A 14,833-nucleotide genomic window follows, 5' to 3' on the forward strand; every position below is an offset into this window, starting at 1 on the left:
GTTGCAGTGTTTCCATGAAGCGTAGATTTCCTATCCTCTCTGTCCAATGAAGATAGCTTTCAATCCTCCCATCACTACGGCTCTACCAGTATCTTTTCTATTACCTGTTGCTATATCAAGACCTGAAGCTGGGCCTAAAGCTGTTTGAGGGCATTCTGGTGGTGTAGGATTCCAAAGAAAAGTCATATTGGATTTGAAATGTTAATTTTTTCTCCCTCCACAGATGATGATAGACCTGCTGAGTTTCCAGCACTACATGTTTTATTTTCGATCTCCAGCATCCGCTAATAAGGCTTTCATGAATAAACAGAGTCAGTAGCTTCTCTTAAGCAATATGTGAATGAGATGTTACAAATATCGCCAACTGCAGCCTGGAAGGAACTGAATGCATAAAATTTCGGATACCTTTTTGCTCATCCGCACAGGCACACACACAAGCATAGATGGATTCTAGATGTGTGGTGTGCATTTAAGTTATTACCAAAAATACAAGAAGAAAATTGTGTGTTTAAACTTTAATCCTTTAAGATGTACATATTTCAGCCCTGGATGTGTTCTTCTATGTGTTTTTTTTTGGATTAATGAGAGTTGGGATCCTCTGGGTTTCCAGACAAAGCTGTGGCCAAGTTTCTGCAGAAGTGAATCTTTACAGGTGAAAACAAATGAGTGCTTCTCTCACTCTAAAATAAAACAAAGAACAGTGGATGTTGGCGATCTGAAAGAAAGACAGACATTGCTGGTAAAACTCAGCTGGTCTCAGAACTTCTCCCAATGAACAGTCACAAGACTTGAAACATTAACTCAGCTTTTTCTCCTCTCTCTCAGTGCCTGGATGGTGAGACAACATTCTATTTTTTCCCTGTAGAATGGTTCCTGTTATATTCTGTTGGTTTCTAGACTGCCTTGTTTCTGGCTGGCTTTTGGAGTAATAAGATTTGTTATGTAAGCATATGATAAATATCTCTATTGCAGATACAAATGATTTGAAGGTAGAAGCCATTACTGCACACTGGAAGATGAATGGTGGCTATTTACACCTTGTTTGTGGTAAACAGGTTTCTCTGCAACTCCCTTTGTTAAGTGATGAGGCTGTAGGCACTAGACTGTGGAGAACAGAGATAGTAGGAACTGCAGATGCTGGAGAATCCGAGACAACAAGATGCAAGGCTGGATGGACACAGCAGGCCAAGCAGCATCATAGGAGCAGAGAGGCTGACGTTTCGGGCCTAGACCCTTCATCAGAAAAGGGGGAGGGGAAGGGGGTTCCGAAATAAATGGGGGGAGAGAGTGGGAGGCGGATAGAGGAGAGGATAGGTGGAGAGGAAACAAACAGGTCGAAGAGGCGGGGATGGAGCCAGTAAAGGTGAGTGTAGGTAGGGAGTTAGGAAGGGGATAGGTCAGTCCAGGGAGGACGGACAGGTCAAGGGGGCGGGATGAGGTTGGTCGGTAGGAGATGGAGGTGCGGCTTGAGGTGGGAGGAGGGGATAGGTGGGAGGAAGAACAGGTTAGGGAGGCAGGGATGAGCTGGATTGGTTTTGGGATGCGGTAGGGGGAGGGGAGATTTTGAAACTTGTGAAATCCACATTGATACCATTGGGCTGCAGGGTTCCCAAGCGGAATATGAGTTGCTGTTCCTGCAACCTTCGGGTGGCATCGTTGTGGCACTGCAGGAGGCCCAGGATGGACATGTCGTCTGAGGAATGGGAGGGGGAGTTGAAATGGTTCGCAACTGGGAGGTGCAGTTGTTTATTGCGAACCGAGCGTAGGTGTTCTGCAAAGCGGTCCCCGAGCCTCCGCTTGGTTTCCCCGATGTAGAGGAAGCCACACCGGGTACAGCGGATGCAGTATACCACATTGGCAGATGTGCAGGTGAACATCTGCTTGATGTGGAAAGTCTTCTTGGGGCCTGGGATGGGGGTGAGGGAGGAGGTATGGGGGCAGGTGTAGCACTTCCTGCGGTTGCAGGGAAAAGTGCCGGGTGTGGTGGAGCTGGAGGGGAGTGTGGAGCGGACAAGGGAGTCACGGAGAGAGTTGTCCCTCCGGAAAGCAGATAAAGGTGGGGAGGGAAAGATGTCTTTGGTGGTGGGGTCGGATTGCAGATGGCGGAAGTGTCGGAGGATGATGCGTTGGATCCGGAGGTTGGTGGGGTGGTACGTGAGGACGAGGGGGATTCTTTTTTGGTTCTTATTGCGTGGACGGGGTGTGAGGGATGAGGTGCGGGAGATGTGGGAGACACGGTTGAGGGCGTTCTCGACCACCGAGGAGGGGAAGTTACGGTCCTTGAAAAACGAGGACAACTGAGATGTACGGGAGTGGAATGCCTCATCCTGGGAGCAGATGCGGCGGAGGCGAAGGAATTGGGAATAGGGGATAGCATTTTTGCAGGAAGGTGGGTGGGAGGAGGAGTATTCTAGGTAGCTGTGGGAGTCGGTGGGCTTGAAATGAATATCGGTTTCGAGGTGGTTGCCCGATATGGAGACAGAGAGGTCCAGGAAGGGGAGAGAGGTGTTAGAGATGGTCCAGGTAAATTTAAGGTTGGGGTGGAAGGTGTTAGTGAAGTGTATGAACTGTTCGAGCTCCTCGTGGGAGCACGAGGCGGCACCGATACAGTCATCAATGTAACGGAGGAAGAGGTGGGGTTTAGGGCCGGTGTAGGTACGGAAGAGGGATTGTTCCACGTAACCTACAAAGAGGCAGGCGTAGCTTGGGCCCATGCGGGTACCCATGGCTACCCCCTTTGTCTGTAGGAAGTGGGAGGAATTGAAAGAGAAGTTGTTGTGTGTGAGGACGAGTTCATGGACGAGGTCATGACCCCCCCCGAGCACCAAACCATCATCTCCCAAACCATCCACAACCTCATCACCTCAGGTGACCTCCCCTCCACGGCCTCCAACCTCATCGTTCCCCAACCTCGCACTGCCTGCTTCTATCTCCTTCACAAAATCCACAAACCTGAATGCCCTGGTCGACCCATTGTCTCCGCCTGCTCCTGCCCCACCGAACTGATCTCCAACTATCTGGACTCCATTTTCTCCCCCTTGGTCCAGGAACTCCCTACCTATGTCCGTGACACCACCCACGCCCTCCACCTCCTCCAGAACTTCCAATTCCCCGGTCCCCAGCACCTCATCTTTACCATGGACGTCCAGTCCCTCTACACCTGCATTCCCCATGCAGATGGCCTTAAGGACCTCCGCTTCTTCCTGTCCCGCAGGCCCGACCAGTCCCCCTCCACTGATACCCTCATCCGCTTAGCCAAACTCGTCCTCACACTCAACAACTTCTCTTTCAATTCCTCCCACTTCCTACAGACAAAGGGGGTAGCCATGGGTACCCGCATGGGCCCAAGCTACGCCTGCCTCTTTGTAGGTTACGTGGAACAATCCCTCTTCCGTACCTACACCGGCCCTAAACCCCACCTCTTCCTCCGTTACATTGATGACTGTATCGGTGCCGCCTCGTGCTCCCACGAGGAGCTCGAACAGTTCATACACTTCACTAACACCTTCCACCCCAACCTTAAATTTACCTGGACCATCTCTAACACCTCTCTCCCCTTCCTGGACCTCTCTGTCTCCATATCGGGCAACCACCTCGAAACCGATATTCATTTCAAGCCCACCGACTCCCACAGCTACCTAGAATACTCCTCCTCCCACCCACCTTCCTGCAAAAATGCTATCCCCTATTCCCAATTCCTTCGCCTCCGCCGCATCTGCTCCCAGGATGAGGCATTCCACTCCCGTACATCTCAGTTGTCCTCGTTTTTCAAGGACCGTAACTTCCCCTCCTCGGTGGTCGAGAACGCCCTCAACCGTGTCTCCCACATCTCCCGCACCTCATCCCTCACACCCCGTCCACGCAATAAGAACCAAAAAAGAATCCCCCTCGTCCTCACGTACCACCCCACCAACCTCCGGATCCAACGCATCATCCTCCGACACTTCCGCCATCTGCAATCCGACCCCACCACCAAAGACATCTTTCCCTCCCCACCTTTATCTGCTTTCCGGAGGGACAACTCTCTCCGTGACTCCCTTGTCCGCTCCACACTCCCCTCCAGCTCCACCACACCCGGCACTTTTCCCTGCAACCGCAGGAAGTGCTACACCTGCCCCCATACCTCCTCCCTCACCCCCATCCCAGGCCCCAAGAAGACTTTCCACATCAAGCAGATGTTCACCTGCACATCTGCCAATGTGGTATACTGCATCCGCTGTACCCGGTGTGGCTTCCTCTACATCGGGGAAACCAAGCGGAGGCTCGGGGACCGCTTTGCAGAACACCTACGCTCGGTTCGCAATAAACAACTGCACCTCCCAGTTGCGAACCATTTCAACTCCCCCTCCCATTCCTCAGACGACATGTCCATCCTGGGCCTCCTGCAGTGCCACAACGATGCCACCCGAAGGTTGCAGGAACAGCAACTCATATTCCGCTTGGGAACCCTGCAGCCCAATGGTATCAATGTGGATTTCACAAGTTTCAAAATCTCCCCTCCCCCTACCGCATCCCAAAACCAATCCAGCTCATCCCTGCCTCCCTAACCTGTTCTTCCTCCCACCTATCCCCTCCTCCCACCTCAAGCCGCACCTCCATCTCCTACCGACCAACCTCATCCCGCCCCCTTGACCTGTCCGTCCTCCCTGGACTGACCTATCCCCTTCCTAACTCCCTACCTACACTCACCTTTACTGGCTCCATCCCCGCCTCTTCGACCTGTTTGTTTCCTCTCCACCTATCCTCTCCTCTATCCCTCTTCTATCCGCCTCCCACTCTCTCCCTATTTATTTCAGAACCCCCTTCCCCTCCCCCTTTTCTGATGAAGGGTCTAGGCCCGAAACGTCAGCCTCTCTGCTCCTATGATGCTGCTTGGCCTGCTGTGTTCATCCAGCCCTGCACCTTGTTGTCTCAGACTGTGGAGAACAATTCATTTTGAGTTTTGTTAAATACTCAGTCAAAAGGAAATGTAAAATTCACAAAATAAGTTGTGAAGTAAGGTGTGTGATTTATCCATACTTTTAATTTAGAGTTTGGATTTGAGCTGGTGTCAAGTGTTTGAAATTAACTTGTAGGTATTTCTGTAGCCATTATGATTTCTTTTTGAAAATAGACTGAGATAATTCTTGGAGCTAATGGGAATTTATTGGGACAATTGTTACAAGAAACAAACCAGATGATTGTGCTTTGTGTTTAAAAGGTCAGACATTGATGGTTTTTCCTTTTGATTATGGAAAACAGTCATAGATTGAAATAAAGCTTTTGGATTTTGGATTGGCAGTTTTGCAGAAGACATAGCTGAAGTTAGATGTGTAAAAGAATTGCTCCTGATGAAAGGAGGTGTTTCAAAATTGTTATGGCATGGGCTACACAGTGTAAGCAGTTTAGTTCAAAAGTTCCAGATCAGGAGTGTTTGGTAACATCCTGAAGGTGTTGTCTGAAGCTGTTCAGTCTAAACTCATTATATGAAGGCTCCAGTAAGAAGCTAAAAGATTTTCAAGGTGCAAAATTGAAGCCACCATTGAAATAAGCCATATAGAATTTCCTCTCCTTTGTGAATACTGTAAAAGAGATCTTTTTTAGATTCACGGGATCGTATCTTAATGTGTCTTTTTAAGTTGTTAAATTTATGACAGTGAACAAAGAAATGATCCCTTCCAATGGACAAGAAAGAGATAGGGCAGGTTCAATTTGTATGTATGTAAATACATGGAGTATCACAACAAAATCAGGGAACTGGAAGCAGAAATTGCTCTTGGAGGCTATGACAGTGTAGCATTGACAGAAATGTGGCTGAAGCCAGAAACCTGGGTTATAAGGTTTTTAGTAGAAAGGTTGCTTAAAAAAGGAGGGGGTGTAGCAGTCTTGGTCAAAGATTTTATCGTTGCCCTTGAATGAGATGCAGTTCCTGAATTAAAATCTATATGGGTGGAGGTGAGAAACTTGAAGGGAGCAGTGACCTTGTTAAATGTTTATCATAGACCTCCAAATAGTGGGCAGGAAGTAGAAGAGAGCATTTGTAGGCAGATTATGGAAATCTGCAGGACAAATAGGATTGTGATCGTTGGTGATTTCAGTTATCCGAGGGTAGACTGGGAAAAGGTAGAGTATGGGGCACGGAGGGAGAGAAATTCCTGCAATGTGCGCAGAACTTCCGGGAACAGTGCATTTCCAGTTCTACCAGGGAGGTAGCTGAGCTGGATCTGGTCTCTACACAAACTAACACCCCTATGAAGGCCTTCCCTTGCTCACTTGCTGCTTTACCTGCCACTCTTAGTTTGCAACCCAACTTGGCGCACTGAAACTATCTCTTCTCGAAGTGAATATTCTCAAAAGAGTTGTCTTTGTTCTCCACAATGATACTGTAATCACTGTTTACCAAATACTTCCCCAATGAAAAAATGCTCCGTTTCTTTCCTCACAATTAGATCCACCATTGTATCTTTCCACATTAGGCTGGAAACATACTGATCAAAAAAGTTCTCTCGTACACATTTAAAAAATATTCCCTCTCTCTACCTTTTCCACTGCTATTTTCCAAACCTGTATTACAATGATTATTGTTCCTTATAATCACTATTCTAAAGTCCTTACAATTTCTGTAACTTGCCTCAAAATGTTTTCTTTTGTCTTCTTCACAGAACCTAGTGGCCTATAATATACAATGTCATTCTTTTCTAGAGCTGTAGCAGTATCTTTGATCAATATTGCCATCCCGCCCCCTTTTTCTCTTGCCTTTCTTTCCTGTGTGCATTTAAGATAAGAATGTTAAGTGTCCAATTCTCCCCTTGTTTGAGTCAGGCCTCCACGATGGTCATTTTATCGTAATCCCATTATCCCCTTGTAATTGTTGTAGCAGAAGGTGTCGATATTAATATATCCAGAAATTGTCTTTGTAAGATTGGAAAGCATGTCTCTGACAGAATTAGAAAGTTTACAGAAGTTATGAATATATTGCTATACCAGCCAGATACAACCAAATGTGTGTGGATGCACAATTTTCTTCTGAGATCAAAGAAGGTAAGATTTAAGCCAGCTGCAGAACTATCATTATGTAAAGTATATCTTCCTGGAAGCAAAGGGTCAAGGGAAAGTGAATAACATTTCTTCAAACATAGGTTTCCCCATTTTGTCATTTCAGAAGGCTAAAATCATCCTACCAGAATGGGATAAGCCTACATGTTACCAGTTCATTAAGTTGAGTTTATATCATCTCTGAAATCATTGCTGGATACAAGAGTATAGATTTGATCTAACCAATAGACTAGTTATCTAAGGTTGTTAAATTCTCAAGTATCTAAGAACCCTAAATCCTAAATTAATCTCATCTATTTATATCAATCTCAGATACTGATCCTAATCATAATTTTTTAAATTGCAATTAACACTGAATTACTGAACTGCTTTTTTAACCTGCATTTTTTATCAATTAATCATATTCATTAATAATTTGCATAGCTAATTTTAACATCATGTAGAATTCTGCTGACAATGATTCTAGATAGAATAAACATTTTGTAATTCATGATTTTGAACTCTGACTTTCCTTGGATATTCAACAATAAATGATTAATTCAATTACACAGTAGCTTGCGCAATTGCTGAAGAGAATTGATAATGCAAATGCTATATAATCAAAACTAGTTGATATATGTCTGTTCAGCAAGCAAAACATTGACATAATTAACTCCTAGGCATCGTGGAAATTTGAAGCAATTCCTTGATGAAAAGTTAAGTTAAAGCAGCTAAAAATTTATCTGGTACCCTTAATGAATTCTCTATTCAGAGTATCCATCCCACTGTGTTTATAAAGATGTTCGTATTAAATTACTGTCATCACAATTTAACAATGGTATTAACTTGTTATTCTCAAGTAACCAAGCACTATTTTTAACTTAGTTTGGAGAGAAATTTGATGAGTGTTCAATGTTTCTATAATATTACTCAGTACATTCCTGGGAACATACACCTAAGTTTCATATTCCCAGTATTCAATTAACATGTACATTCAGTTAGTAAAACATATAGGAAGTCAATAAATTGTACAATAATAACAGTTTAAATGTTAATTGTTACTTACAGGAGGTGTTCACAATGGTGAATATGTATCGTGGCTGTACTGCTATGATCCGTTAATGGATGTGTGGGCAAGAAAACAGGACATGAACACCAAACGGGCTATTCACGTTCTGGCTGTAGTGAATGATCGTCTGTATGCCATTGGGGGAAACCATTTAAAAGGTATGTTACTAATGATGAAGGTACTGAAGTTCGAACAGATATTAAATATGGAAGAGATCACCACATTAGAAGACCATTTGTAGATCAGGCTGTTTTATACAGAAATCAGGAGATGTAAAGCTTGTACCCATTGCTGTAGAGAAACTATAAAATAAAATAATTGAATTTAGCAAGCCATTCTCAAATGAAGAGTCTACAAGATTTTGTGACTATACTTGAACATGAATCAGATTCAACATAAAGCAAACATGAAGTAACTGGTAATGGATTACGAAATATGAATTATAAATAGAATTGTGGAAAACAAAGACTTTTCATGAAATTGTAAGAAATCATATGAATTCCCACTCAAATCTTGCACCATATGCAATATCACAGTGTTTCCAACTTGGTCTCTTGCATATCAGATTTATTACTTTTCTCAATCAATGTTCTTTGTCCTTCAATCATCTGCAACAGTAGTTTCATTTTGCCGAAGTCCACTGGAAGCAGTCATCACCCAAATGGCACAATCCTACAGAATCTCCTTAGCTAGGTTCATGCTGATGTTTGATGACACAGATTCCCAGAGACACCTTTGCTTAATCCTTTAATAAACCTTATTAAATGGTCTGCTCAAATCAAGCAAAACTGAAGCACAAGAGTGGAATTAACAATCACTGCTCTATCCCCATCTTCAGCTTTCTGTCCCTTTTAACTGTATTACATGTACAGTTGTTTCAATATATGCCTTCGATGTTCTTCCCCTGCAACAGCATTTTTTCTGACCACACAACATTTGTATGCTAAATTTCTTCTTATTAGTACTCTTTCCTGGTCAAGCGTTGTCAGGTCACAGAAAATTAATCCTCCTAGAATTGATGCGGACTCAAAAAAGTCATTTTCCAACATTTTTCAAAAAAATGCAGAATTGCCACGGATTCTACATAAGTTATAAATTTTCCTTATTGTCCTGTTTCCAGCCAAAGGTTAATACAAGGCTGAAATAGGTTGTAAGTATATTTCCGCTGTTATGAGATCAGCTGTATTTTTGCATGTGACCAGATGATAAGACAAAATTATGACTATGAATTCAGCTCTGCCTCAAAACTTCCTCCTAGCTATGTATATCTTAAAACAACAAACACAACGCATCCATAAACTTTACTTCTAGTTATAATGGTTTTACAATTGTGATTTTAATGGGGAAAAAGAAACTGCTGAAGGCCTCTCAGTATTTCAATATAACATGAAACCCTATCTACCTGTTATATTGTACTTACAGGGCTCCCATGATAGTAGTACTGTGACACCAGGTAGTCAGGCTTACCCACCATTATTTTTTGAGTCTTCAAGCAACAATGTTTCCATTTACTTGTCCATAAAATTTGGAGGTTATTTACAGATTTGGAGACATTCAGGCAGGTTTTCCGCTGGCCAGACAGTCATTACTTGGGTATTGATCCAAGTTGTGTATGGGAACCTTGCAGATTCCCTATCATAGTACATTCCTTTGGAAAGTACTTGCCTGGGAAATTATATTTTCCTCTGGGCAATTCCATTATGCCTAAATTCTATGTAAGTCTGTGTAAAAATCGGATGCATGAGATGGTTCAGATGAAACCAAGTAAAATAGTTACTCAGGAAAAGTTAGACTATTAAGTACATAGTCTAGCTCCTGAATAACAATTAAACTGACCCCATACTTCGCAGACTCTCAAACTGCAGATCGCTGACATCCCAAGAGCCTAATCTGACAACCCTCAGTGACTCACCATCCCAACACCTTGGGACCTAAATATCACCTTCAGAAATGAAACACCCCCATTCCTACCCCTCCATTCCCACAAGGATCCGATACCTCTCTCCCATCCTGTGACCCGATATACAATTTACCTGGCACCCTAACCCCAATGCCTACACACCTGGCACCCAACCTTTCCAGCACACGAACATCAAACTTACTTCATGTATTTACTCTTGGAGAATAACTGTCAACGTGTCTCTCAGTGCCTTTCAAAGAATAAAGCAGCTGGCTGCTGTGAAAGGAGGGCATGAATTGCCTTTCTTTGACAGTTTTGTACTATGAAAGAACTGTCTTAGTGGATGAATGTGTTATGGACCAGATCAACCCCCTTGCAAATATATAAAGGAGATAACATACACTTGCCTTTAAAAGTTAGAGTCTAAGATGCTGTGATCCAGATGTAATTTGATTTAGTCATAATACTCAGCTTTAAACAAAATGTACTTTATTCTTGCCCCTTAAAATACAAACAAAAGAAAGAATTGGTCTAACTTCAACTCTATTGGAAAACTTAACAGAATAATACATTATTTAACTTCTAAACAACAACTGTTCCAATATAGTAATGTCCCATAAACACATCCAGGGCAAAGGCAAATTCAGTAAAACAGACTATCTCACATGCGATTCTGGCAGTGAGAAGAGAACCCAAGCTCTTAGCTGTAACAGAGAAAGAGATTTAGCAGTTTTCACAGCCAACTTCAAAACCCCAACAACTACTGAAATCTAAATTAAAACCCTGATTCTGTGAGATCTTGACTCCACCCATTCATGCTACTTCTATTGTTCCAACTTTTTTTTAAATACCCCAAGGCCTCACAAGCTGTTTACTTTATTGGATTGGAGGAGACAGCTTGGTACCTATGGCTCAAAATCTCCCTTCAAAAGATATCTCTTAAAGCCACAGTTTCATCACAAATGCCCCTACATTTATGAAGGAGCCTTGATTGGAATCTTCTCTCAGAAAGGCAAAACTCCCTTCTTTCACAAAAAAGACCAAGGAGCAAATTGCCACTAACTTCTTCCAACTTTCCTTTCTCAATTATTTGTTTCTACTGGTATTTTGCCAATTCTTACTTTTGAACCAGATTTTCAGATCTTTCTCCATGGGAGAACTGAGGTGGAAGAGTTTTTAAAGTGATGGGGTGGGACCTGTTGGCAAAATTCCCACCGCATTCCCAATGCTGATCATTTTTTGTGGGCATGGGATAACGGTTCAAGAGCAAGTCCATGTTAAACACCAAACCTTGTCAGCTCCATTGCAGGGGTGGACATTTCAGAACTCCCATAATTGTTGATGGGTTCAGACCAGGTTTTGCAGGGCATTTGGTGTCAGGAAACTTTTGACAGGTAAGTTTAGAAGGTATTCAAATGGTTTATGATGTGTAATTTTTAAATATTTAAGTATGTGTTTAAGGTTTTCATACAGCTTTAAGGATGTTTTCAGTGCATTGACTGATCAGGCTAGGATCTTAAAAAAATAGAGTCATTAAACGAACCAGTGCTGTGCAAGACTTCCAATGCATTTGATTCCTTTCTGTACTGGACAAAGGGCTCTATTGCATTCCAAAATATGTACAATCAAATTCTAATGTGCTTTGACTTTCACATTGATATGATGTCCTGGCATCTGCTGAATGTTTGGGCTGAACATTAAGCATCAGATTCCAAACCGCTGGCTAAAAGGTCAACAGGAAGGAAGTCCTCATGAGTGAGGGGAAACACTAGCTGTTCCACAGCGAGTCCTACTTCAGAGAGCTGCAGCAGCTCTCCAGCACATTGGGCAAGAAGCATGTGCCGATGGATCAGTATTTCAGTAAATGGACAGGGATCTTACTGGGTGTCCAAATGACAGAATCTGGGTGGGGATGGGGATTTGAGAGGCCAATATAGGAAGGGCAAACTGGGTTAGGTGGGAGATAAAATCTTCATGGCCATCCAAAGGACCTCGGGGCCCAATTAAGTAAGGACACACTTCAATCTTAGGTAATGCCCCCAGGCAGGTAAACCATTCAAACTAGCCACCTGGTGTTTGCCTCTCACACCGCTGGGTATGTTCCAATAACTGCAGGACTCCCTCTGGCATTTGGGCCATTTCACCTCACCGTGTGTTAAGGATAATTGAAGTCAAAGGTGGGCAGGTGGATGGTTTTTAAGCTGCCCACAGTATAAATAAATTCTCCTGCCTTCAGGCCTGCTGGCCGGGGGGAGAATCCAACTTGTTGTAGCACTCTTTCAATAGCCACTACACACAGAACCAAAAATCCATGTAGTGATAATAATGGAAAGATTTGAAATGCTAATGCAATATAAAGACAAGTAATTCAGCATTCACTTTGAAAAACATTGACCGCCTTACATTTCCATAAAAATGTCAATCAAGAGCCATGGAAGTCTATATGAAGAACATTTTAATTCATTGTAATAGTTGAAGCAGGGTGAACAGGTGACCTGGCATCTGTTTTGTCAGATAGCCTCAATGTGAATATTTTGTGAGTTTGTCCAAATGGTTTCAACCCAATATGGGATGTTTACACAGATACTAGCTTTTTTGATAGCAAGTTATGTGAGACACAATAACTTTCTCTTTCTTTGAAGTGATTTTTCAATGCCTGTGTTTATTGTAACAAGGTATGAAGCTGATTCAATGAGACTTTCACTGGCTGTTTCATTGACTGGTTTTATGAGATTGTAGGAAGCAAGGGGCATGTTGTATACTTGTTTTTTGATTTTTTTTGTGATTATTTCAAAGACTTGCCAGTGTTATTACAGGACTCATTTGTTCTTAATATGATCAGCACTTGAAATTTGGGCATGGGGATGCAATGGAGGGTGTAGATGGGACATAGAGTGTATGGCTGGTAGATTGGGTGAGGATTGATGACTCAAGTGCCCAATGGCCAAGATAAAGAAAAGCCCAGTGTCCCAGTGGATGGAGATAGCATTCTAAAACATCAACTGTCTCATTTGCTCACCTGAAGCATTCTCTAAAAGGTGGCAAGACATCTTCAATCTGTGACCATGTTGTGAAGTTGGTATAGTACTTGTGGTTTGGAAGGTAGGACGTTAGAATTTGTTTGCAAAATGATAGGGGCAAGAGCGCACGGCCCTTTTAAAAGATGTGTTTTATAGGCTAGGAGTTTTTTTTTAAAGTCTGAAGGCAGCAGCAAATGCACAGAGTTCTTGAAATTGAAACATTGTATCAAAAGGCTATATTGTTAGCAGGTAAAGCAGCATTTTCACCAAGACAACAGTTTTTTTTTAATTTAGCCAATTAATTTAAACTAGGCCCCAGATATCAAAGCTTAATTAAATTTAAATCTAATGGCTTTGACAACCTCAGACCAATCCTATTCTAGGAAATTATTAATTCATCAAGAGTGTAAAAGAAGACAGCATTTGAAAATCAGTGTGAAAGCAAACTGCTATCTGTTAAGAGAATAGCTCTCAACAGCCATTAGATCTAAAGAAAGAGAAAAGCACTGGCCCTCAGGGAAATATCTAAGATCTCCGAGTAAGTGCCATCTAAATAAAGGTACTAAGACACTCTTAGCTAATATTCCTGACACAAGAATTCGACGGAGAAAGGTGTTGCTGACTGGGGGACAGCAGAAAAGGCAAAGAACATTCCGGAAGACTTATCCCGGCTGTAATTTCCAGAGAATAAGCTTTAATTTTATTAATTTGGTTTATATAATTTGGATTCATAGCTATTGGACCAGCATACCATTCTAATTTTGTTTTATTCGGGTATAGTTAGTAGTTAAGGGGGGAATTGTTCGGTTTGTCAGTAGTTCTGTTAATTTGTTCGATCTTAAAGTTAGATAAATAAATTGTTACTTGCTGCTTATGAAGTGAGTATCAAGAATTTCTTTCATTTAACCTCTCCTCTATAACAGATTGGAGGCCGGAGTCTGGGATCTGGCTGGTTCGTGTATGGGACCTGAAAGGATCTGAATGGATTTGGACAGATTTGAAAAGATTTGGGGTATGAAAGGTCCAAGCAGATTTAAACAGACTTGGAGATTAGCATCCTAGATTTTTAAATAAAACTTAGATGAGAAGTGAAAAATCTTTTTAATTTTGGTTACTTGTGGTTGGTTAAATCAAAAGTGAGGCGATGGCTATTTCAGTCACCAAGAGTTTTGAGGGTGGAAGAAGTGACTTTGGGCATTTTACAAAAGGTGAGCAAGGAAAAGCTGCTGGAATTGACAGACAAGCCGGAGTTGGTGTTGTCTTTGTCTGTGAGAAAAGAGGAAGTAATTACAGCAATAGCTTGACAGTTAAATTTGCTGGAACCGCCATCAGAATCTTTGGAAATGGCTAGAATTCAATTGCAGTTGAAGCAGCGTGAACAAGAAAGGGAATTGTTTGAATTACAGTTACAAGCAAAGGAAAGACATAAAGAAAAAGACAGAATTTTGGAAGTTGCAAATTAAACAGGATAGTCAACTTAAAATGTTGGGAATGAAGGTAGAAGACAGGGTTAGTGAGGAGGAGAGTGATGATGAGCAGACCCATCGTAGCCAAAGACCTGTTAGGGATATATACAAATATGTCAAAACATTACTCAAATTTGCTGAAAAGGATGTAGATACCTTTTTCATTTTCTTTGAGAAATTGGCTAAACAGATGAACTAGCCAGAGGATACGTGGGTGATGTTAATTCAGACCAGGTTGGTAGGCAGGGCTAGTAAGACGTTAGCATCGCTGTCAGAAGAGGTGTCAAGAGAATATGAAGAAGTAAGATAGATTATTTTGAGTGCCTGTGAATTGGTACCAGAAGCATACAGACAATGGTTCAGA

At 42.4% G+C, this 14,833-nt stretch overlaps 1 protein-coding gene across 1 annotated transcript in view; it reads left to right on the plus strand.

The window, feature by feature from the left end:
• Positions 1-14,833, plus strand: part of klhl14 (kelch-like family member 14) — a 150,158-nt gene that overhangs the window by 114,667 nt on the left and 20,658 nt on the right. Inside the window, exon 6 of the mRNA XM_048595978.1 lies at positions 8,083-8,241. Within this exon, the coding sequence (XP_048451935.1) occupies positions 8,083-8,241 (159 nt within the window). The remainder of the gene's footprint in view (positions 1-8,082; positions 8,242-14,833) is intronic.

This window comes from Rhincodon typus, chromosome 4 (genome assembly GCF_021869965.1).
Source record: "Rhincodon typus isolate 14 chromosome 4, sRhiTyp1.1, whole genome shotgun sequence".
NCBI lineage: Eukaryota > Metazoa > Chordata > Chondrichthyes > Orectolobiformes > Rhincodontidae > Rhincodon > Rhincodon typus.